Source organism: Rhamphochromis sp. 'chilingali', assembly GCF_963969265.1.
Source record: "Rhamphochromis sp. 'chilingali' genome assembly, chromosome: 6".
NCBI lineage: Eukaryota > Metazoa > Chordata > Actinopteri > Cichliformes > Cichlidae > Rhamphochromis > Rhamphochromis sp. 'chilingali'.
In genome coordinates this window covers 5,715,263-5,740,371 of record NC_137933.1, presented here as the reverse complement: position 1 = coordinate 5,740,371, position 25,109 = coordinate 5,715,263, and the positions used below count along the sequence as shown (strand labels likewise).

The 25,109-nt window shown below is 43.6% G+C and overlaps 1 protein-coding gene across 1 annotated transcript in view; it reads right to left on the bottom strand.

Annotated features, from left to right (window-relative positions):
- The window catches only part of iqgap1 (IQ motif containing GTPase activating protein 1), a 43,058-nt gene extending 18,794 nt beyond the window's left edge, over nucleotides 1–24,264 (bottom strand). Inside the window, exons 1-6 of the mRNA XM_080884379.1 lie at nucleotides 23,966–24,264; nucleotides 22,796–22,898; nucleotides 3,255–3,411; nucleotides 3,079–3,156; nucleotides 1,602–1,678; nucleotides 593–660 (exon numbers count right to left, since the gene is read on the bottom strand). Coding sequence (XP_080740505.1) covers nucleotides 593–660; nucleotides 1,602–1,678; nucleotides 3,079–3,156; nucleotides 3,255–3,411; nucleotides 22,796–22,898; nucleotides 23,966–24,011 — 529 coding nt within the window. The 5' untranslated portion in view covers nucleotides 24,012–24,264. The remainder of the gene's footprint in view (nucleotides 1–592; nucleotides 661–1,601; nucleotides 1,679–3,078; nucleotides 3,157–3,254; nucleotides 3,412–22,795; nucleotides 22,899–23,965) is intronic.
- Between the last annotated feature and the right edge of the window lie 845 nt (nucleotides 24,265–25,109).

Here is a 25,109-nt window from a genome sequence, read left to right as displayed (position 1 = left end):
GGAGAGAGAAGACAGAGCAGATGGAACAGATCCACGGATCGCAGCGGAGAGGGAAAAAGAGAGAAAGGAGTAGGGTTGGGGGGGCAGAGACAGACTGTTCCTGGCTCATGTGTGATAATCTGATTTTGGAGACTGGCTCAGGGACAGCGAGCTGAGCTGGGCTGACAGGAAACCCTCTGACAGTTACTAATGACTTTCACATTTCCAGGAGCTCCTCCGCTCTTTACTCACAGCGCTGCCAGTGCTGCTCTCAGGCTGACGGCAGTTTCACCATGATTTACATATTACTGTATGTTGTTACAGTGGTGGAGGCTCATAGCAATGACATGACATTTAGCATCACGTGATGAGGTCAGGGGAAGTGTACAAGTATTCCCTGCATAGCGGCTCCAAGCTTTTGTTTACAAGTGGAAGCCAATCAGAAGAAACCCAGCAGCGTGATGTTTAACCATAACAATACAGAATGAGCACCACAGGTTACCTGTAAGCGGCACGCTAACTTTGGCAGTGGTCTGGATTTAAGACGACATAAGGACGTTAATAAGAAGCAAACGAGGAAAACAGATGCGCACGTTCAGGCTCGCACTCTTACCAGTGAAATCGACTTTTCCATACAGGTCCTGGATCTGAGGTGCCAGACCCAACTTGAACAAGTACAGACTGCAACACAGGGGAGAAAAGAAGTGAGTATAAACATGAGTGAAGATGTGCAGAAGAAGAGATGAGCGTCACCACAGGAACGCATATAAACACCAGCGCTTGGCTGACACCTCCAACAACTCCAGGATTTTACTACTCGTTTTATTTTTGGTTACGCAATCGACAAATAGTGAACAGCCAATATGTATGAAATATATGAAAAGTACTGTATGTGCCTTTGCTAAAGGCTGGAAATACTACTTTTAATTATCACTGTGAAGAGGTTCAAACCAAGGAGACGTGATTATTCAGCATGTGCCTATAAATGATCTCAGCTGACCTGGGGCTAAAAGGATATTTAGACTGAACAACAGCGATGTGTAAAAGTGAACTCTGAAGGTTACAGGTAGGAAAGTTAGTTTTGCTGTGAAGTAGAGCAGCAGCACAAGAGGATGAAGAAGGAGGATTTGGGATGGCAGTTTTCAGAGGCACCATGTCTTAATCTGAGAAGATGTTTCAGAGCCGCCTTAACACACCGACCACCACAGTAACCGTGAAGGTTTACAAGCTGCTGTACAGCTGCTCACAGCACCAGTTGGACAAACCACACACTTCAGTGTTTACAGTAGAGCACATTTCTGTGGCAGTGCATGTGTGCGTTTTCTTTAGGAGGGTAATTACAGAGCTCAGAGCAATGACAACATCTGCTCTGCTGGCTTTGAAGGCATCAACATCCTTTACACCTGAGCGTGCAATCAAAACAAATGAGCACATACTCTGTGCCGCTGGATACCTCAGTGTCACAGACCCATTGTTGGAGCCTTTTTCAAAAGTCACGCCATATGCTGAGCGCTCCAGGCTTTAATGCTTTTAAAAAAAGAGCCTCAGCAGCAGTCTGAACTGCAGGGCAGCTAAAGCTGGGTCCTTACTGTCAAATCAAACTCAAAGGACGAGACACAAACCTGAGTGCATGTATGCAGTAGATGCAGCGTGGCATGTTCTTCCGGTCATATATGTCTGTGGTCTCAGGGTAGAAGATCTGAAACACAGAGACAACGGCTTCATCATGTCGCAGCATGTGTGCAGGAGTGACTCAGTATATTAGCTCAATGGTGGGATTACTCAATGCAGCTCTTCTATTCACACGCCCTGGCGCTGCCTCTGTGGCACAACTGGAATGAAACATTTAACACAGCTACCAGCGGGTCATTTTCATGTCTGATAGTCGATTTTATTCACCTCCAACTAAATGACCCGCTGCCAGTTTGCTCATGTGGAAATTTCTCACAAAGGAGCCTCGTTACTACAACAGGCCAGTGTTTCCTCATTTTAGGCTGAGTGCTCCTTTACTGTCCTGAATGGACAGTTTACAAACCTGCCAACTTCTCCAAAGCACTCCGAGCGTCCGAGGAGTTCAGACCACAGTATCAAAGTCAACGTCCACTGAAGGGAAAGCTTGTTTGAAGCAATCAGTCACTCTGAAAAACGCTGCTGTCATCAAAAATGGGAATCAACCTAAAACTCATTCTTTTCATATAAAAGCTACATTTAGTGATTCATTTTAAACATTTGACACGAGGGTAAAGCACCGTTCTGTCACGATGCACAGGGACGGCAGTGCTCTTTAAACTGAGTATTGGTGAGCTGCACTTCAGCGCTGCTCTGAGGATCCTTCTCTGTCGTCTGGCAGCCGTGGCCATCGAGCTCTTTTTCCATCCGATTGTTCATTCGTTTGGTTTGAATTATCAGGAAAAAAAACCCACACCCACTCAGGTCAGACAAACAGCTCAATGCCTGAGGAAATTTAAATTACAGAGTTTCTGACATCCCACTCAAATGCAAGAACAAAGTAAAAATAAAGAACTGCTTTTTTGTGGGGTTGGCATCTTATTTGTAATCTGATATTACCTGTAGCTGCTATCATGACCTTGGTTGATAAAAAAAAGCTCATCAGGTAAAGTAAGTGTCTCCAAACATTCTGAGCAATAAACTAAAACTGTGTGACTTTTAATGTCCCAGCAGTTTCCCATTCTGACAAACGCATGAAAACAACAAGGTCGGAGGAATGGCCCCCCACCCCCCCAACACTGACACGGCAGCATTAATACTGTAGGACTTAAGCCGCTTATTTAAATCTGACAAAGAACTACTCTTAACAGTCACTGGCTGCAGGACCGACACCCTGTCATATATTTACTGTAACGTCATCTCTAGCACACTTCTTTGCAAGCTTAGCTCAGGCTACCTGGGATCATTTGATGTCTTGAGGGTGAGAAATTGAAATGTCAAACAAAGCATGTGCTTTGAATGTGAGCACTGGCATCACGTAACTGGCTGACAATATGCAAAACCAACACAATCCAGTAAGTCTCTGTTGTAAATGCTTAACTGACAGTTTGTGCACATTTGTGTCCCCTGTGGGCTTTGAGCCGGCCTTACCTTTGGCAGTCCCTTCTCTGCCATGGCGTTGAGCCACTGGATGACATTGTCTGTGTGTCTAAAATGAAGACCAGTCGCCTGTAAGAGAGACGTATTACATCAGAGGAGAACAAAGGCTCACAGTAACAAATTACAGTAAATAAATGACAAATGCATAAACATCTGCATGTTTTCACCTTGTAACGTGTCTGCTCACGGTCGTAAATCTTCTTGAGGGAAACTGTCTGCGGCGCAAAGAAGTTGCCCAGTTTGGCCAGATAAACGCCGTTTCTCAGCCCCTCCTCCAGCTCTGTTGTTGGAGGCAAGTCCTCATCCAGGCAGGCCTCCATCCATCTGCAAGGAGGGCAGCACAAACACGTATCATGCATTACAGTCAACAAAAAGCACAACTTCAAGTGAAGATGGAAACACTGCAGTGCCTCTTAAAGGCCATGAAACAAAGTGAGTCATTGCTCACAGCATTTAAAAGCAAATATCACAGATGCATGCAAAGAACATTTGGTCTTGATGTTTAGATTTCCCCCAATAGGTTTAAAGGCGACAAAGCTAACCATAGCCGATAGCTATAAGCTAATTCAACACACTTAGCAAGACCGCTCTCGAGATCATTTTCTGGCAAATACTCAGAAACCTGCTCTGAAGTACAGCTGAGAAGTTTTGGTTTTTAACCCAAAGCACAAACAACTTTTTGTATGTAATGCACGCTAGTGTTAGCACGTGCAGATAGCAACACTGCACCTCCATGACTGCCACCCCTGCTATTAGAATAAGAGCAAAACACTTTCATCTAAAACGGTTCTTTTTGTATAGCAAGTTTTATTTCAGGATAAATGCCATTAAAATATAAACACATCGGCCATCAGAAGTTTCCACAGAAACATTTTCCTACCATAGCCTGATTCATTGGTTATTATGAATAAGGAGTAAGCCCTGCTCGGGTTTAATATTAATGCCGCAGGTCCAAAAGGTCCAACCTCACAGTTAAAAAGGATCCAACTAGTGTCTTGACTTGATCTCAGGGGGAAAGAGCACAGCTTTCCTTCCTGTGTTGATCCGTTTCACACATCAGTATTAATTCTCTGCAGCTCCAAGACAACAAACCCCCCTAACCTGGTTAGTGCTGCTAACCCCTCAGCATTCCTCACGCGTGACATTTCATTTCTTCCAGGTCACACTGTGGAGGCGCATTCCCGCTGAGTGACAGTGTCAGCCCCGGGCCACAGAGCAGACACGCTGAGCTCTCTCACTGGGACGCAACTGGTGGACTAGATTCCACCAGCAAATGTCACTTACCAGTAACAACATATGAAGCCAGCCAATGTTAGTATGTAATTTAAATCACCCTGTCATCTCCTTTCATTCTCTTAAATACGGGTCAGTTTACACTCATTAAAGGAGGAATGATCCCTGCAGCAAAGCATCATGGCGGCGTGTAACAGCATGGTGAACTTTTCTGCTCTAACACTGGTTATGAAACTACTCTGAGTTTTATCTGTGTAACGTCACAGTGTGAAGGCAGTGAAATGAAATGTGTTCTTGTGAACAGACAGCCTGTGTTTGCATTCGCTAAGGAAACACTCCCACTCTTCAGAAACAGCACAAGGTTAACTCTACGCTGATTACAAGATTCCTTTCTTCCTACAGACAGACTGTCCTTAACACACACACACACACACACACACGCGCACACGCACGCACACACACACGCACGCACACACACTTGTGAAAACTGTCTCTGACTTTATTCAATCAAATACAAAGTACAGAGGCTCATTTTTAGGCAATATCCATGTCTAAGCTCTTGTTAAAACACTTGTGTGACGAAACATTCACAGCAACATTTTCCAACGTGAGAAGCCAGCGAACCACCAGCTGAAACAACTTCCCTCTCAGGAAGTCGTGACACAGGGTCTCCAGACAGGCCTGCTATTGAGGCTGAGGTGATGGACCCACAGCGCAGGGCTCGGGCCTGCCAGGCAGGAACAAGCCCCCCCTTTCACTGCACATGGGAGCAGTGAAAGGCTCCACAAAGGCTGCTCAGTAATGGCTCTTTTATCAAGGCTATACACATTCCCCTTTTCCCCCAAACACAGACACACCCTCCACTTAACTGGGAAGGACGGCGGCCATGAATGGGATCTCTGAATTGTTTGTCGTCAATTATGGCAAAGAGCTGCCAAAAATGATCCGTGTGACATTTACAGGCGTGTCTACAATTCAAAAAATAACCACAAATATGAAAATGTTATCTGAAGTCTCTAAAGTGGCTGTAAACAGTCTTATCAAAGACGTGACGGTTCAAGAACGTCCTCTGGGACAAGCTCATCGAAGGCTAAAGCTACATTCATGTCATACCAAAAAGATCACCATTAGAAAACTTCTGATATCAAGTTTTTTTGTCCCACTCGACAAAACAGTTTAAGAGCTGCACGCTTTCACACGGACATTAAGTCAGGATTCATGTTTGTGAAACGAAACCAAATCAAATGTTCACACGTCACACTTCAATGATAATATTGGACCGATACTAAAAGCATGAGACAAAGCAAATTAGTGACAATTAAGATTATTTTTAATACTTTTTCCAACAAGGTCCTTATTTAGGAGACAGCTTTCAGTATGTATACTAGCTAGCAACAGTTTACACTGGAAGTACCAGTTTAATGATTTCTGTTGAAAAGCACTAACATTCAGTGCTGACACTCACACTGAATATACGTATTCACAAAGAACTGCAGATGTTTGATGCTCATCGTCCTGCTTTTACTTAAGTTTCAGTTTAATCACTTCTGTAAAACCAAAGGAGTGGCTAATGGCTAATGGCTAATGGCACAGACAGCTAACATGATGTAATGCAGTGTGTGAAAACCAGGCTCAAGCTCAGGTTACTTTTTTAAAATGGTAAGAAGACATCAAACTAAATCAATCTACATGAGTGTGGTTTCATAATGATGACAATAACGTTACACTGCTGTGATTCAGACATGGACGATTTTTTAAAGACAGGAATTCTAAAGTTGTTACATTCTGATAATAAATCTCATCTGTGGAGCTGTAGAAGTTTGTGAATGTAACAGTAATATGCAGAATAAACTACAAGGCCAAATAACCAGTGTTGGGAGGTTACTTTTAAAGTGTATTCCACTACAGATTACATGCCCCAAAATGTATTTTGTAACTTATTCCGTTACGTTACTCAATGACAGTAACGTATTCTGAATACTTTGGATCACTTAATATATTATCATGCTGTTTACAACTACATGAATGTACTATTGTTGTGTGATTTATTACTATTACTGAAGGCTACTCGTCATACCAACTTGATGTTTAAATCTTAATATAAATGAGTAACAGTAGGTGGACATTAGGTAAGGCTGCACTTTCTGCAGCGATCTCGTATAGAAAACGATTCGTCGCGAATATAAAATAGGTCCGCGGCTCCGAACCGTAGTAAAGGGACCTCTGGCTAATACGTCGGGTTCGTGTCGGGCTCGTAGCTGAAAACTAGCTTTACTTTGTTGTCTGGGTCAACTTTGCTAGCGAGAGACAGAGAGAGGCTGAAAGGCTGCTCCAACTGAACTTATTGTTTCAGAGGAAAACACGAACACAGTGTACAGTCGAGTCTTAACAGCTTACTTACAACTGGGCTTGTCGGGCTCTCTTTTTGGCTGCAGTGGTTATTATTATATTTACATGCTTCCAGCTCCCGTTTCTGCTCGGTGACAGCTCGTACTTTTCCTTTTTCTCCCTCCCTCGCTCACAGACACATCACGGGTATGACAGTCCATTTTCGCTGCAGCACGGACTACACTGCCCATCAGGCTACATGCTTTAGGGCGATGCCTGTAACACTCTGCCTGTTGCCTTCATATTAAATCATTTTTGTGAATAATTTTTTTAAATATTTCTTCACATCATTATGCTGCTGCAAGTAGAGGTGACATGGGCCACGAGACTGAGACACAGACATCAGAGCCTCTAGAGCCCCAAAAACAGAGAGGGCATAGCCCAACATATGAAACAGGAAAAGACCGCCGTGTAATCCATTTATTTCAGCAAAGTAACTGTATTCTGAATACCACCTTTTTAAACGGTAACTGTAACAGAATACAGTTACTCATATTTTGTATTTTAAATAGTAACGGCAGTACATGTACTCTGTTAGTCCCCAGCACTGCAAATAATCAGCCTCGAGCTGAACATCTGCTGCTGGACCCGTAGATCTTTGTTTTGAAAGGAACCTTTTCTTTTGAAAAAGCAGACAGCTGTCCTTCCTTAGGAAGCACAGCTCCAGCCCCAGAAACTGCTGCTCAACTTCTCCAGGACCACCATAGAGAGCATCCTCACAGACTGCATCACAGTGCGGTGCAGAAGCTGCACAGCTGCTGCTGGACTGTGGCAGGGCCGTACGGCTGGAGAGCCCACACCACAGACTAATACAATCCCACACAAACAGACCAAGAGCAGCTTCTTCCTCGGGCTGTGGCCTCCATCAGCCCCACCCCTCCACATACAACGAGGTGCACTGATAACTGTCAGGACACTCATGTACACCTATATAAGCACTGTCTCAGGTTAAATAATCTATTTATCATTTTTAATATTTATACTTAATGTCATTTTGCTGATCACAGCAGTTATGTTGTTGTCCTTGTATAAAGACAAAGACTATTCTACTCTAACAGCACAGGACACAGAGGGAAACTGCAGGAATTATTGTCTCATTCCTCAGATCCTGCACGCTTTCAGGAAGCCGATGTCAGTGCTGAGTTCAGAGGTCAGTCTCATAGGAAGAGGTCTGCTACTGACCGCTGTTACTCCAGGAAGACACACCGACCACGCCTCTGCCTGCTATCGAGGAGCTTCCTCTTGTTTTCCTGCATGACTTAAATCAAACGGCCTATACTTGCCCTGCACTCTCTTTGCTAGGATGGTGGGTTTGAGATTGAGGCGGAGTGTTAATAACATAAGCTAACTTCAGCCGCTTCCCTTTTCCCCAGGTTTCACTTTTGGACACAGACACACCGTTAACGTTTGATAACAGCTCAGAAATATAGGCTGTGCAGGCCACACGCCTGGTTACTGTACAGCTGAGTCACTGCTGCCCGATGCCTCTCAGGGAGCGGCCTCATAGGTTTCAATGCCTCATTGTTTGGAACAGTTAGGTCAGGGCTATAAAGAACGATAATGTGCTTCAGTGAGTCGAGTGTGCACATTAGTGAAATTATATTGGTTTAGCATGATAGACATGTGTCTAATGTGAGGCAGGTAATTACACTGATGAACCGTAATTAAGAAACCAGCATTTAGAAATTGGATGTTTGAGGGGAAAATAAAAAGTCCTTTATGAGGACAATCCTACTAAAAAGGGGAAGTCAAGCACTGCCACAGGAAATGACAATTCAGCATTTTAGTCACATGATCAAAAGAAGTCTATATGTTTGCTTATGATAGCATGAACCACACTCAGTGCTGTTTTATTATGATCTCACACCTGGTTGAGGATCTTTCTTCATTTCATGCTTTTAATTTTTTACCACTTATAACCAGATTATTTCACATGGGAGTCCAACTAAATCCTGAGTGCTAGTAACACTAGAAAATTCAGCAACTGAGGTCAGAGACAGCGAGACAGCCGCTCAAAGCTTTTATGGTTAGTCTAACTAGTTCATTTATGTTAAATACATTTCCTGCTGATTACAAAAGAAACCTTTGATCAAATTGTAGTTTATATGTTATATTGTGACAGAACTGTAAGAATAAGTTTTGGTTTAGTGAGCCAAGCACCAGTAAAGCCTCACGTCCACACCTATGGAGCTTGTTCTTTTTACATCGCTTAAAAGATCCAGGATTAACTGGATAATCCTGGATTGGCTAAACCTGGGAATGCTGATACGGTTTATTTGGTTCTAATGCAAGTGAACTGAATTAGCTGAGTAGCCATGAATCACTTGAACTGATTGCACAGTGTTGTGGTCACAGTGTAGGGGAAACGTATAGATGAATGCTGTGACAGGAGTCTGCATAGCTACAGCTCGATGAGAGCTTCTGTTTGAGGGCTCTGTGATGAAAGCCAAACAAGAAAGGAGTGGCTGTTGAATAACAATCACAGAAAACGTGACCACGTTTTTACCAAACCACAGCAGCCGCTGTTTGTCCAACGATGCTCGCTCCACCTGAAATCTTCTTCGTGTCATGAATGCAGCATTTGACTGAAACCTCCCAAACCAGACGAGCCCGGCGTGGTTGGACATTTAGTTCCGTCATGTAATACATGCAATAACCGTGCTGTGCAGCAGGTTTGATTTCTATGCTATTTTACTGTGACACCCAATCCAACAGGAGAAATATCTGGGACCTCATCAAATCATTGGCAGTTTGCAGGATTACCATCCTGGTTAAAATGGGAATGCCCCTGTGGAGAACGATCCCTGCGACACACGTATTCATTGGTGCGATGAGCAGAAACACATGCATCACCAGGCCTAACATTGGGCCACTTTTAGCCCGTGGATGGACCGAGCTGTGGAGAAAAGCAGGAAAAGGCTGAGTGGCGACAGCGCCAAGCTTCGGCACTTATCGACGTGCTCTCAGTCTCGCATTGTTCCCCAGCATTACAGACCTATTTCTGTGTGTGCCTGAAAAGAGAAGGGTAGGAAGTGGTGTTTACATAATAGCTGGAAAGGCAAATGATGTGTGGTGAGCCTTATCTAGCAGCAGCACAATGTCAAGGCACACGTGGCCTCTATGTCCTGCTCTGTGAACCTCTGTGATGCTAAAGGAAGGTGTGTATGCTCAGCCACAACTCTAACACCACAGGCCAATCCAGCCCAGCGGGAATCTGACTGCGTTTCATGGAAAACGAGGCTGTGAGTGATGGAGGGAGACGAGGAGAGAAATGACAGGAGGGAATACAAAGAAAGATGAGTCAAAGCCAAGTTGTCCATTACATGCTTTGCTGCAACACTGGAATCTGTGCACCAAGTGACCTTGCACTTTCCCCACTCACAGTCAAACAGCCTGTCCTGTCTGTGACAGCAAAGCCAACCACGTTACCCTGCACTCACCCACGCCTGCTCCACACAACCCTCTGCTGTCCTTTATGCTACAGAAGGCTTTGATGGATTTATTATTTGCCACCTTGGACATTCTGCTGCATTCTCGTGATAAACGTGAGCTCAGCACATATGCAGGTATGTGCAACAAAAGCTCAAGATTCAGGCTACACCAGCTGCTTTGTTTCAGACACTTTTTCCTGTCCTTGACTCTGTATGATGTTAGAGAGAGCTAATGTAGATAATGCAGTTATCTAAGGCAGCGGTCCCCAAACAGCTGCTGCTGAAACCTTATCGTTATCAGGACTCAAAAAGCCTTTTTAAGACAGAAGATGAACAAACTTATCCGAAAAATAAGGACGACTTGGAACTGTGAAGTATGCAAAGCAGCTCTCGTAGAGCCCAAGAGTCCCAGCACGTCCGACCTGCTTTTACTCGAGTCCCAGACGAGGTCACCTGAGGTCAAATAACAGCTGATGTACAGTACAGCAGGGGGTTGGTGAGCAGGGACGAAACTATTGTGAAGTCCAGAGTGTAACTTGCAGTCTCAGGTTTCACAGGTGGAGGTAGGGCGGGACCTTTCCCGCAGGGCCTTTATGGAGCACTAATCCCTCTCCCTTTCATTCCCATCTCATTCCCTCATTCTCAACTGTTTACTGCCAGCCGAGTGACTCAGGCCTGTTTTCTGGGACGCCTCGCTGTCTCCCAGGAAACAGGCAGCAGGTAGTATTTACACAAATACCCAAAATACTACACTGAATACTACGATGAAGACTCATGTCTCAAAAGGCACAAAGAGCAGAGGAAAGCTGAGTTTCCTGTTAAAACAACCAAGCAAAGAAAAAGAGAAGAAACTAGTAAACAAGTGTTTTTAACTGAAATTTCATCAACAAAAATAAAACTTTGCTCAGAATGAATAAAACAAAAATGTCATCCTTGGAAGCTTTTCATTTATATGGAATCAGCACATCAGCTGAGCCTTCAGGTTTAGTCACCTGACGACTGTAATGGCATCGAAGAGGCCATTTTTCACCTCCTACGCTGGCTGTGACATTACGTAACAGGTATTGCAGCAGCAGCAGCAGCTGTACACAACAGCGTTGGGAAACTTTTGAAAACAGGAAACTGCAGGCAGTTGGCCGGAGCTTTAGGAGGAACTGTGCTGCTCTTGAAGGGTGAGAACACCGGGCTTCTGTTTTACACTGCAACATGACGCTCGGCATGGGGACAGTCCTAATCTTAACTTCAACACCAAAATACAGATTTACAGTTTAAAGCCTTTCATTGCTGTTGCTTCAATTCTCCTCGTCCATGCAATCGATGTTCGTTTTCCTTTTTTAAGCATAAACTTCCTAAAATCTTCTTTTCAGTACTGTGGGTGTCAGATAAGCTCAGATAAAAGATAAAACACAGAGGATCCTTGTGTTTAGCATGATAGGTGGTTTATTCGACTGGCTTCTCTTGAGCTAAGATTAAAAGACAGTGGCGTCGCACCATTCCCACGTATTAAGAAGACAATAAGAAAGAAACTTTATCGCGTCACGGGTTAATGTGTGATGAGATATTCTGCACTCCACAGATCTCTCTCTCATATCATATATTCAACACTATGCTAACACTGCATGAGGCAAGCTAATAGCAAAGGGTCAAGAGTTTACAGGTCACATAATGTGATAACTCCATGTAACATAATGTGTTGTGTCAACCTTAATTTAGATTAATTTCTCTTCAGCACAGCTGTGAGGGGTGCACTCAGTGATACCGAGAGCAGGGAACAGAAAACTAGTGTGAGTGTAAATGTGAGCAGCGTGCAGTGAAAGACTCACACAGAGCTAAAATAAATGTAGTCCAAATAAACAACACCAACATGTCATTTTTTTATTTTACTAATCAAATATCACTTCAGTAAAATTATGTTCGCGGATTTATTCATGTCTTAAATTTTATTTTATAAAGTTAGGAAAACAGTCTTGTCTGTTGATAGGTTTGTAGCTTGAACCTATTCGCTGGAATGTTGAAGACAATTTAATTACACAGCAAAAGCAAGACACGAGTAGGCAAAGTTCTTTATGTCTCTCGTGCACGGGAGAGAACTGGACAAACGCCGTCCCTTCGCTTGACCCCAGTCGCTCTCGTCCGCTCCCCCGTAACACTGCTCTTTTATTGAGGTTACATGAATTTACATAGGTTCATTAACATATGACATCTACATACACACAAAGAATACCTTGTGGGGGGGGGGGTTGTCAGTGTGTGACCCCATAAACGACTTCCCTAAACCTGCTGGTCTGGAAGTCCGGCCGTTCATCTAAACAAAAGGCACTTAGACTTAAACAGATGTACGTGTGTTTGCTATACCATATATCAGTAAGAGCAGATATAACCTCTCTCCAGACCTTAAGTTGTGTGCATGCCAGAGTGCTCTGGGAGGCACACAGAGTCTCCACAGACTACTAAGGATCAAACCTCTACCAACATGACAGTGATTATAAAACTCTAAGCATATATGAGTAGATATTTCTAAGCATAAATGACAATCCACTATATCAACCTGACATCTGTTGTTGCCTTACATATAAAAGAATGATTCCTAGTCTCTTGCCGTGGCCAAGAATAAAGCTTATAACCTTTTATGCAAGTTCGCCTGAAAAAAAGAAGATATATGTTAATTGATAAATACATCTTTGGCCTCTTTCACTTTCACCCAACACCTCGAACCCTTGAAGAATAGACGTTCACAAGACTTAACAACATGAGGAACTTTGAGATGTCAGTGAAGCTCTGGCTGTCATAAATATTAATGTATCCAGCGCACACATTAATATTAGCCTTTTAGCTATTGTCAGTTACCCAATAGCCACATTAGCTGTCAAAGCTAATTAGCTGTAAAATCTAATGTGGCTATTGAGCTACTGATAAAATTAACACTCACTGCATAGCATTAACAGGACAACACAATTATTAATTTTATTGCTTTCTTTAACAAGACAAATAATAATAAACATACTTGGCTAAACCTTCATGAAGAAAAGCGTCAGTGAATTGTTGTTGCAGTGACTCAGCCACACCTCTGGTTAGCAGAAAGGCTAGCATTAGCTTATGGGTGATCGTGGCTCAAGAGTTGGGAGTTCGCCTTGTAATCGGAAGGTTGCCGGTTCGAGCCCCGGCTTGGACAGTCTCGGTCGTTGTGTCCTTGGGCAAGACACTTCACCCGTTGCCTACTGGTGGTGGTCAGAGGGCCCGGTGGCGCCAGTGTCCGGCAGCCTCGCCTCTGTCAGTGCGCCCCAGGGTGGCTGTGGCTACAATGTAGCTTACCATCACCAGTGTGTGAATGTGTGTGTGAATGGGTGGATGACTGGATATGTAAAGCGCTTTGGGGTCCTTAGGGACTAGTAAAGCGCTATATAAATACAGGCCATTTACCATTTACCATAGCTTAGAGCATTGTGAAAGCAGAGAGAAACACACAATCTGCACCAAGAGCATTTTAATTCATTAAGCAAATGAAGGTAGATACAGCTTAATGCGCCTGTGTGAGTGGATTTTGTGTTGCGGGAAGAGAGTTTCTTAGTGTGGGAGAGAAGTAGCAGCAGCCACAAAAAGAAAGAAGGAAAAATGGATGTTGTTAGCGGCAGTCGCATTCGTTGACTGCACCGTCAGCTCATATCTGCCGTGAGGTTGACTGAACTAGTTACTTCTCTAATTGAAAGGGAGCAGAGCAGTTTGATTTTCAATATAGAGTTATTGCTATAGAATTTATGCTGAATAAAGTACAAGGATTTAAACAGATTACACAAAAATCCCAAAGATTTCCACTCGTATAACAAGAGCTTAGTGGCCGTCAGCTGCCAATGATGTAACCCAACAACCACCTCACTGTGCCACTTGTGATATCTCTCCCCACTGTCGACCACCTCGTCTGTGAAGAAATTCTCATCGCTCTTAAGTGATGGGCGAAATGTTTTCCCCATTTTAAGAGGTGACACACCTTTGCTGTCAAACAGCATTTACTATGACCTGAAGGATGGATTTCATCTGAGCAAAAACAGCCTGAGTGCAGCATGTCAGTCAGTGTCAGCGAGGGTGAAATCACAGGTAAACTCTGCTGTCGTCATGGCAACAAGTTAGGTTTTTTTTGTTAGTTCACCTTCAAATTTATTACCAAAGTCCATGAAAAAATCCCAAACTAATCAACTACAACTGTGCAGTATTTTGGAGCACAACACCTGCACACAGGTATCTACAGTTACATCACAGCAGTATGGCTGGCTTTGAGGTTGAATAGTAGAAAGAAACTTGTTTGTCGTTGTGTATGAGACCTGGTAGCATTACACTAAGAGCTTCACAGCATCATTTGACCTTTGTGCTGTCTTATTCAGAGTAAAGGTTCAACTCTCGTGCAAAGCATACCCAAATTCTGTTTGCGAAGTGTGTGTGGGAGGAAAAAGATCAGAGAAGGGGAATCAATAAAGAACAATGACTGGGTTCATCATTTGCAGTGACCTTAAACATAATGGATACAATAAATGATCTTAGAGCAGTTATGTGGGCTACACATGACGAGTGGCTGTTATGGAAAGTAAGCTACAGCGCTAAGTTAGATTCGATGTAACTTTCCTAAAAATGCTTAAATCGTTGGCGTATTTTTTTAGATTCACATGTTCGGTTTCTTGCAGAGTTCACTCTCGTTTGTGTGTGCTGAACATAACCAGCAGCCAGCGAGGTTAGCTTAGTACTGAGACCAGCGGGGAAACCGTTAGCATAGCACCTAATCAGTGCCACGAATTCTCACATTTCATTTGTTCGTCTGTCCAACAACCAAAGCACGACCGCCTCTTGAGCTCCAAATCAAAGAGGGACTCAAAACTGGTTTAATCTAAGCTTTATAACGGAAAGTTCCAGCAACGAGTCATTGCAACCTGTTTCAGTCATTTACATAACTGCACTGCCATTTCTTTTCAGTTTTCAAATCCAAATCCTTTCTAACATTTTGCAGGAAAACTGTCATGTAAATACGTACGAGACATCCTCTCTGACTTCTGTGAGCTGTTAATAGACCTGAAAATGAACCACACTCTCACAAAAGAAAACAAAGCCAGACACCTTCCTGTTCTTAATCTCGCCATCTCAGCGCGCTGTCAGCGGCAGGACTAATACCACAGATGGCAGCTGGACGACATCGGTGGTACACACTGACCTGGTGACTGAAGTGCTTCTGAGAAGGTACGAAGCACAAACTGACTACGTACCCACACCTCTGTTATCAATTATAACATTTTCATGGTGAGTGATGCACGTGGTGTCTGCGGGTAAAAGAATTGTTTGTTGTCGTTTTACTTCTTTAACCTGACAGGTGAGTCTGATCTCTGATCTGACCATAAAAGTCAGTCAGGATTCCACCTACGCCTGGACAATAGTTTTATAACTTCCTCCTTGTTCTTTTGAACAGGCTGTGAGTTTTAATAAAAACAAAACAAAACAAGAATTCATGTCCAATGGACAAATTAGAAGAAACTCAAGTTGGAAGATGACAAAGTTTTTCCTTCCTAAAATAACTGCCACTCAATGTTTTATTTTAAATTCCTTTTTTTCCCCCAAAACATTTTAAATTTTTTTGTTATTGTTGTAACAAGATTATTTTCCAAATCTGGAATAAATAAACTATATCATATAAAGGTACTGATTAGGGCTGCTCGATTATGGCAAAAATGCTAATCACGATTATTTTCACTGAAATTGAGATCTCGATTATTTGACGATATTTATTTAACCCTTTAAGACCTACTATAGAACCAAGTCCACCAGAGATTATATAATTTTTTTTATATGTGGTAGTGCCATTTGTGGGAGCATTTCAAGTTGCTATACAACTGTTATAGCCCATATTTTAATAATATGTATGCATTAAGTCCATAGTAACTACATTAATTGCAAAAAAGTACAATAAACTACAAAAAAATTGAAAATCGTTTTTGTTTTTTTTACATATATTTCTACTTGGAGAAATTTAAGAGGTTTATCCCTCAAAACTTTAAAAACAAAAAAGTTGCACAAAATAGTTTACAACAACAGGAAACTTCTTTTGAGTGTCTTCATAGTTTTATTTTGGAGATACACCAATTTTTATATACTGCAGGAAAAACAAAAAAAACAATCCTATGATGCAAATTTGCAAAGAAAACAGCAGGTGCATCAAAATAAACTATTTCCAGCAGTGATGTTTGAGTTCTAAGCATCCCAGCAACTATTCAGAAAAGTCAAACATGACCAGTATAGGCTTTTAAGGCCTACAAGTAAAAAACTACATTTCCGCGAAAATGACATCACTTCCGGTTTCGGCCAGGAAATGGCGGACATGTGATAGTTCGCGCTGACGTCTGTTTCAATGTGGGAAGTGTTACGAACAGCTGATCAGATCGGCAAAGCGTGTTTCTGGAATATTATGTTTTTGTTCCTGCAAGCGCTTTTTATGCAATTTTTGCAAAGCTTTATGTGGAAGGAAACCGTGGCCGAGGACAAGCTGATGGCATAAGATGTAAGTACAATTCCTCCGGTTTCATATGCAAAACAAATTATTGCGCTAGCTTACACGGTTCCGGTTCTACAGGGATTTAAAAATAGTTACACAACACGGAGCGTGCTGCTCTGACCGGCTTTAAAGGGTTAACAATGACTTTAAAAAAATAATATAAAATAGTGTGCAACACCACTGAAGTTTTTTTTACCTCTCTTTTCAACCAACGGCAGTCACTCTCCTCTCCAAATAACTTCTGCTTAGCTTTCCGAGCTTCCCTCGGGTCCTCTTAATCAGCGGTCTCCAACCTTTTTTGCGCCACGGACCGGTTTATGCCCGACAATATTTTCACGGACCGGCCTTTAAGGTGTCGCGGATAAATGAGGGAGGGGCTAATAATCGGCTCAGTCATTTTTAATGATCGTTGAAAGCCCAGATCGTAATCGTGATTAAAATTCGATTAATTGAGCAGCCCTAGTACTGATTTTTTTGTAACAAATGGACAGAAATAACATCGGAACACACACATTTTTGTCCAATTAGGTAACACATGCCTTTTGTATAGTCACTCTGCTAAAGGCCAATTTTGAACTGGAAAAACCCAGCTATACTATCTGTTTACCAGCCCATACTGTAAAATCAAACAGGTAACCTCTGCCCCTCTTCTTCAGCCAAAACAAACACATGCTCCTCTGCTGCCTACAGTATGCTGCGCATGGTGCCATCAGCTTTGGGGGGGGTAACCTGTCACGACCTGCTCCTACACCCCAAACACAACATCGTGATCTGCAGAAAACATATGCTGAGTGTGTGACTCGTACCCAGCTTCACTACACTGCAGAACATACAGACAGGAAATGATCATGAGAAAAAAAAAAAATTGTAGCCCACATGACACTATGTGCCATCTGTGCACTGAGACTACTTGAAATTGTTTTCTGCTTGTGGCAATGTATGAAATGTCTGAATGTGTAGCCTGGATCAATAAAAATAGTATCACACTGAAAACATGTCTGACTGCATTCCCACTGCACACTGCACGAAAGGAGCAGAAAGTGAAAGAAAATTGAAGCGAAACTTCAGAAACATTAGATACAAGATAAGTTTCTTCTTATGTAAATGTTACCCAAACACGCTGCTTTCAACTTCTCAAACAGGACGACTGGATTTCTACTTTGGATTTTTTCTTTTTCATGAAACATTTGGGGGGGGGGGGCAGCTGCTTGATTACTAGACAATGAAAATAATCATAATAATCATGGCCTCTCCAGTGAACGGAGCTCAGCAGAGGTGCGCGACTCACTTACCATTCAAATATGGTGTGATAAAGAGCAGGTTGCCTGAGCCTCACTGCTTGCTTCTGTGCATTTAATGGGAACATGAAGATAAGAGCGATAAAACCTGCTGTCGTTTGCATCCGTCTGCCGGGCTGGCAGGTATGAAACGGGCACTTGTGTCTGTATCGACACTTGAATGCACATCTGACAGTAGTAGTGATGGAGCGGTGGCAGTGCATTCCCACAGCCAGGTACAGGCTCACGCCCTGCTGTGCATCTGTCACATACATTCATATCATACCACACACACTCCCAGCATTCCTGTGCCCCGGCCTTTCTCTGCAGGTGTTCCCTACATGGAGTCGCTTCACTGCCTGAAACTCTGATGTAACAACTGTAACAGATTCCTGCCACCAACGGCCCGGGACACCGTCACTCAGAGGAGTCGTTCTTGTAGAGGTCAAGAGCAAATACTGTGCTGCTACTGGCAACAGACTATTTAAATCAACAGAGGAATTGTGTCTTCATCAAACATCGTAGACTTCCCTTGAAACAAAGCTGTGATCAGCTAGTGGGGCAGTTGGATTAAGTCTGGTAGAAACGAATGTGAAGACGGGAAATAACCCAGACTGGTTTATCCAGGACCGCACGCACACACAGACACACACACACGCGTTACTGAATCCTTTCCTCCAGGTTTGTCTGATATTCACAAACCAGAGAAATGTTGAAAAATCATGTTTGTTAATTTTAAGAAAACAGGGCGTCCTGCCCAACGCCACCTTCAGGCCTGAGATATGAAGCCAAGACACAAGTGCTAACAGCTGCAGTACCTGCAATGGCCACTTGAGGCTGTTCTAGAAACGAGTCAATTCCCAAACGCTCCCAAGTAAAAGGAGCTTACAGCAGAAATGAGCATCAGTCAGGATCACTGTGGTCACTATCACTATAATTGATGAGGCTTTTACATTTGATGATTGCTACCTCACTATTACAGTAACATCAACATCAGAAATTGAAATTGATTTCAAAATAATATCAAAGATTTCAAAATATTGAAATATATTTTCACACTCATAGGCCATTGTTGCAATGCAGGATGGGTAGTGAAACAGTTGGAATGATCTTGGAGCTCACAGTGAGACAAAAAGTCCTGTGTTAATGAGTCGAAGCCAACGTAACGTAACCGCTATTCAAACAGACACAGGCAGGCGTGTCTTTGCAGCACCTGCTCCTCGATGCCAACTGGGAGGCTGTGCTGGTTAAAAGCTCCACTTTCATTCAGCTGGTAGAGGTCAGTTTGTAACTTTCATTTTATGATAAAAAGTCTATTACTAATGGTAATTTCAAAGATTAGTAATGACTGCCGTCATACAGTCCTTCTCCAGTTTTATATCAGAGTAAGTTTCATGTTGACGCACAGAAACGTGGCCCATAATTACAGGCCCAAACGCTTCTCCAGGCCACTGTGTGTATCAGACATGCCTGCATCACACTGAGCTCTTGGGAATTGCTGAGCTGCCTGACCAGGAAGACTGTCTGCTTCCTCCGGGATCGGGGCAGTGAGCACATCGTTTAGCATCCAGCTGAACAGTGTCTAATATTTTCCTTCTTTTACAATCCGACAGTGATTTTCACTCATTTTCCTGAGGGAGTTTTGAGTCCTCGTGGGAGAAAGTTGTAGTAGCAGCATCTGGTTTTAGTCTTCACTTACCACCAGCAGCATTTGTGAACTCTTTCAGCCAACTACATTGATGAAGTGCATGTGGATGGAAGCGCAGAGAACACAGCTGCAGGGCTTTCAGGGCTCGTCCTCGTCCAAAAGCCCCCCCTCTCAAAGACTGATGTAACGTCCCTTGATTCCTTCAGACTGACAATCCCAATCAAAAAGCAGCACGCTGTGGCATATTTTTATATTTATATAATCGGGTTCATTCTGAACTGTGTAATGACAGCTCTGTGACAATCTGTGCAATCAGCAGGCTGTGCCATCAGAGTGAAGTCTTGTAGTTCACAGCAAATGTGTAAGAAAAATGAACAAGTGTCACATGTTGAATGGTGTGATCTTATATTATTAGCATATTAATGCTGACAACTTGAAGTAGTTTAGGTTCCCAAACTAAGGCAAGAACTTAGCTAAATATCGAATTTACCAATATGGTCTCACATATGCTTTCCTCCAGCAACGCAGTGTGAAAAACACAGGAAACTCATGTGACCCCACATTTCATACTTAGTGCTTTGCTCACCTAAAATGTGCTCTTTTCCTCTCAAGTGTCCTGATTTACCAAATTTACAAATCCTAGAAAGCATTTCAGGGGTAAAAAAAAAGCCGCCCAACTGAAGCAGAAATGTCAGATACTCCGAAATCATTCCAAGGATTTCCTGATGCCCGCCCGTGTGAGCCGGTGAGGGACGAGGGGCAACACACACCTTCACTGCAGAAGTACAATCACACAGAATCAGAGCGCACGCAGCCTCGCAGCAACCCGGCTCCACTCACACCGGAACCTGTTGCTATGACAACTGTGGGTTTCTGTGGCAACAGTGGGAGATATTAAAATCAACAGGGACTGAGTCACTTCCTGTCTAACACAATCCTTCCTCTTTTGAACCCATGAGCCCGCGCTGACTCCACACACACTGAAAGCAAACATACGTGGCTGCTGACAAGCTCGGGCAACCGCCACCTTTCTCACACACACACACACACACACACACACACACACACACACACACACACACACACACACACACACACACACACACACACACACACACGTCTAAGAGAAAGAACAGACCTCACCTATTTCGTCATGAATGTACTAACGAAATCACCCCCAAAACAAGAAGTCGGCTCAACATAAAGTTATGAGGTGTGGCTGCTTGAACCTTTTCAAGTGTGATGATCTGCATTTAGCAATTAATGTTCAAGTACGCTCACCCTGACGACTGAGGTATCCAGTCATACTGCAAGGGTCCTCATAGAGACTTTCTGTTGGGGTCACAGGGTGTTGCTCAGACAACACAGCAAAGAAAAGAAGTAAACAGAGTACGCCTGTGGCTTTTACTCCAGTGAAACCACAGACCTCCAGCATCACTACATGTTTGAAAGTAGGGCTTGTTAGCATACAGATCATTAGAACTTCTTCCAACATTTCAACGCTGGTCACTGAGTGGAGCACCACACATGACATCCACCTAAGAAAAAGCAAGTGTTCTCCAAAGCTAAACGTTTTACCCGTCAGATCAAAGAGTCACTGAAAGGATCACATTGGATTGCGACGCGCTGTTACGCAGTCAGCACCAAAACCACCGCCATTCAGAGACGTCACTTCCAAGCTGCTTGTTCTCTCCAAACTGTAACTTCAGCACAGGTTGAGATTAAACGATGACACGTCTCCGCTGCACGCAACAGTCAAGCTGTGATACGCTTCAGTCAATAAATAGACTCCTGCTTTCTTTCTAGCAAATGTTACATCTCATACTCACAGGTTACATGAGGGCAGACATACAGTTGAATTAGGAACCAAATCAGTGACTTGCTCTGGCTATTCAGATTTTCCCGTGCATGCTTCACATTACCATAACTCCTCAAACATCTTGAGCCAAAATTACTAAATAAGTGCAGCCTGCCTGTCGTGAGCGATAAAGCGTTAACAGATGGCAGATTAGCCAGAAATGAAAACGATGACACCGCCGTACAAGCCATGAACGAGTTCTGCCGCAGATAAGACATTTTCTCCCTTTCTTTAAAGCCAGAAACACTTTTCAGTCATTTGGACGACAGGCGGGATTTTTCTCACTGTGTTGCAACATTTAACCACATTCTCTGGGTTTTGGGGACCGAGAGCGACTAAACTCAGTTTGGTTCTAATATTCTTCGTTTTAAATTGAGCTGAATGTTTTCAGTGGGCGACCCAGACTCTTTCACTTCAGAGCCGGGCTTGCTTTAATATGTACAGACTGTGGGTTGACACAGTGTCACTGAAACAATCATGGCCTTTCCTAAAAGACACACATAACCCTCGTATGTATCCTAATGTGTCATCAGTGGCTTCACAGATAAGCACTTCACCCGTGCCACATGCACTAATGTACCCTGATACTATCGTGGACGCTGGCATTTAAACTATAACAACCCGGGCCGTCCCCCTCAGTCTGTGACTGACACAAAGTGTTTGAGCCTCTCTGATATTTGTTGTTAGATTACAGGACAGTCTGATATTCTGCCTCAGTCCATTTAAATGGGGATGGGACCCACAGACTGTTTCTGGATGGTTTTCATGGTTTGAGCTCGTTGAACACAGTGATGAACTGTGTTCAGCGAAAGTGGTTTTCACAAGTGGTCTTCAGCCCAACAAATGATTAACACCTTTTCTTTTTTTACATGTAGAATTGTCTGAAGGCCTGAACATCACAGCCGTGCAGCAATGCTTACAGCCGTGATGTCATGTGTCACAGATCATTTGACCTTCACTATCACAGCATTTCCCAGAGAGGTGACGAGCTCCCTGCCCTGAAAGACTCTGGACGCTGATTTTGAATCCAGTCTGGGATGCTGGGATGCTGTCCCGGGTGTTTTTGTTGCTTCAGCCCAGCTTTACTGGCAACAAGTTCAGACTGGACATACATTCTTTAAAAAGAAAAAAAAAGGCAACAAGGCCGATCACTTTGACCTTCTTATGAGTCGTCTCTGGTCTGTTTTCTGTAGCTTTTTGGAAACTGGTAGTTTTCTACATAATTCTCTGTGTATATAATCTGACACTAGGTGCAGGGGCTCATTGCGAGCTGACTCACAGCTCTTACTCATGAACCCTGCTGCCTCTGCAGGCTCAGCTGACTTGCAGATGAAGTGACTTTCTTACCTTTTGGCTTCCTCCAGGTGGCACAGGTACTCATAGGCCATGTTCTGCTGGCGCCGCTCATCCATCTCCTCGGCTGTGAGCCGCTCCACGCCATCCAGTACAGCTGGAGGCAGGAAACACAAGGAATGCTTTTGAAACAGCAGGAATACATGGGAAATAAGAAACTATGGCTGTGTTGCTGCACAAAGAGCCTCACAGTGTGGCTATTCACAAACAGCGTTTACACAATGTTCACCTCATCAATTTTTGTTTTGCTTGCATAACTATGGAAATCTTTCCAACCAGCAGCGTGGCCTCTAACTTTCTCCATAAAGCCAGCGTGTTTGTAAGTCATCTGTGCTTCACACATGAACACAGGTGCATGTAACTTTAGGGAATGCATGTGTGTGGAGATGGCAAACAGTAACCCACACAATGCAGAGGAAGTCACAGGGCGATTCCCCGTGAGATTACACAGAGGCCTGCACAGAGCATGAGTCCCTACAGCCGTGGGGTTTTTCCCACATAATGATGGGAGGGGGATGGGGACGAGAGGAGGGGAGGGACCACCTCAGCAGGTAAAACAGCTTTCAGCAGAAACGGAACATACGGGGCTAAGACTTCAGAAACGGCCTCCTGTTTGGAACCAGGTTTGGTATCCACTCATAAATGACATACCATCGGCTAAGCAAACCACTTCACATTTTCCACACTGCGTGGATAAAGTGTCACAGTGCAATCACCACACGTTGCCTCAAAAGGTCTGAGTTTATGGGCGGTGGTTGTTAAGTTGGTAGCTGTTCGCTTCATGTGTGCGAGGACGCAAAACTTTGGACTATCGCCGTCTGTCCCGTTTCCACCAGGTCCAGTCCCCATCCCACGTCCACGTACGAACTAACTTGGACGTAAAGCGGCATTTAAGAAGGAAAAAGTCGGGGAAACTGCTTCCCCGCTCTACGATGCCTTGCTATTAAAACGCGGAAGTCATGATTAGGCTGTATCATGCCGTCAGAAATAAAGAGCCAAGCTCGCCGTGAGCGCTTTCTACTAACATACAACGTCTGTTTCGGGACTTTTGGAGGAGTCTTGCGTGAGCGCAGTGTCCACTGTGGTCCGGGGCTGTGTGCGGTTAAAGGAAGCCTTCCTGCCTGGCATCTCAAGGTGAGCACGGGGGGAAAGCGCATAACTTACAGCCATATCTGGGCCGGGGCCCGTCTCCCTCCTCTGAAGTTGACATCCTCCTCTGTCGAGAAACGCGACTCTCTGCGCTCCACTGCAGTCACGAAGAAAAGTTGAAGCGCAACTTCAGTCCCAAACTCAACAGAACTTTGAAAAGAGCAACACGCCGAGAAAGAGCCGAAAGAAAAGCGCACAGGACCTTTCGGCCCTCTTGTTCCTCCTCTGCACAGTTTGAGTTGCGAGCTTTTTTTTCTTCTTCTTCTTCAAACCTCACTGATGTCACTGGGTGTGTTCTTCATAATCCTGAAGTATGCGTTTCAGGAAACACGGTTTAGTAGCCTGGGGCCGGCCAAGCTGCAGGCGCAGCGCCCCCTGCCGTCCACTCGAAGGCGGGATAGTGCAGGGAGGTTCCCAAGCGGAGGTCCGGGGACCCCAGGGGACCGGGGAAATCGCAATGACATGACAAAATGTTGCATTTTCCAAGAACCTTCCCGTCCAACCTGTAATCATGGGCAGTACATATAAGTCAGCATGTGTTAATGCGGATTTGACCCAAGTGTTCATCTGCAACAAACACTGGGGGGGGGAAGGATGCTGTGACTTTCAGTTACTGGGATAACGATGTATTTACAGTAGAAAGCTGGAGTAATAGACACAATAAGATAAGATAAACCTTTATTAGTGCCACACGTGGGAAATTTGTTTGTTCACAGCAGAAAGTGGACAGTGCAAAGTTAAGAGCAGCAAAAATTAAGAAAACCCCCCCAATAGAATAAAATAAGATAAACTAGAATAACATACCAAATACAATCAGAATGACAATGATAAAAATGGTTGGCGAATGTGCACAACCGCTAGAATCTTTTTCTGTCTTTCACCAAAAGGGAAAAACCACAGTGAAATATTAGGTTTGTGACAAATGTATTTGTTCTTTTTATGTATGTATAATGTTATAAATACTTTATTATCAGGCTGCAGGAGTGCGTCTGTGGCACTGCACACGAGTTTAAACATTCCTTTGAATTCACATTGTTTCACAAAGTATTTGGACCCTTGGTTTGAGTGCAAACATGTGGTAATTGTGAGGCACTCTAAAATATATTTATATATGTGTGTTACTTTAATGTTGCAGGGGAGATGATTTTAATGACTGAAA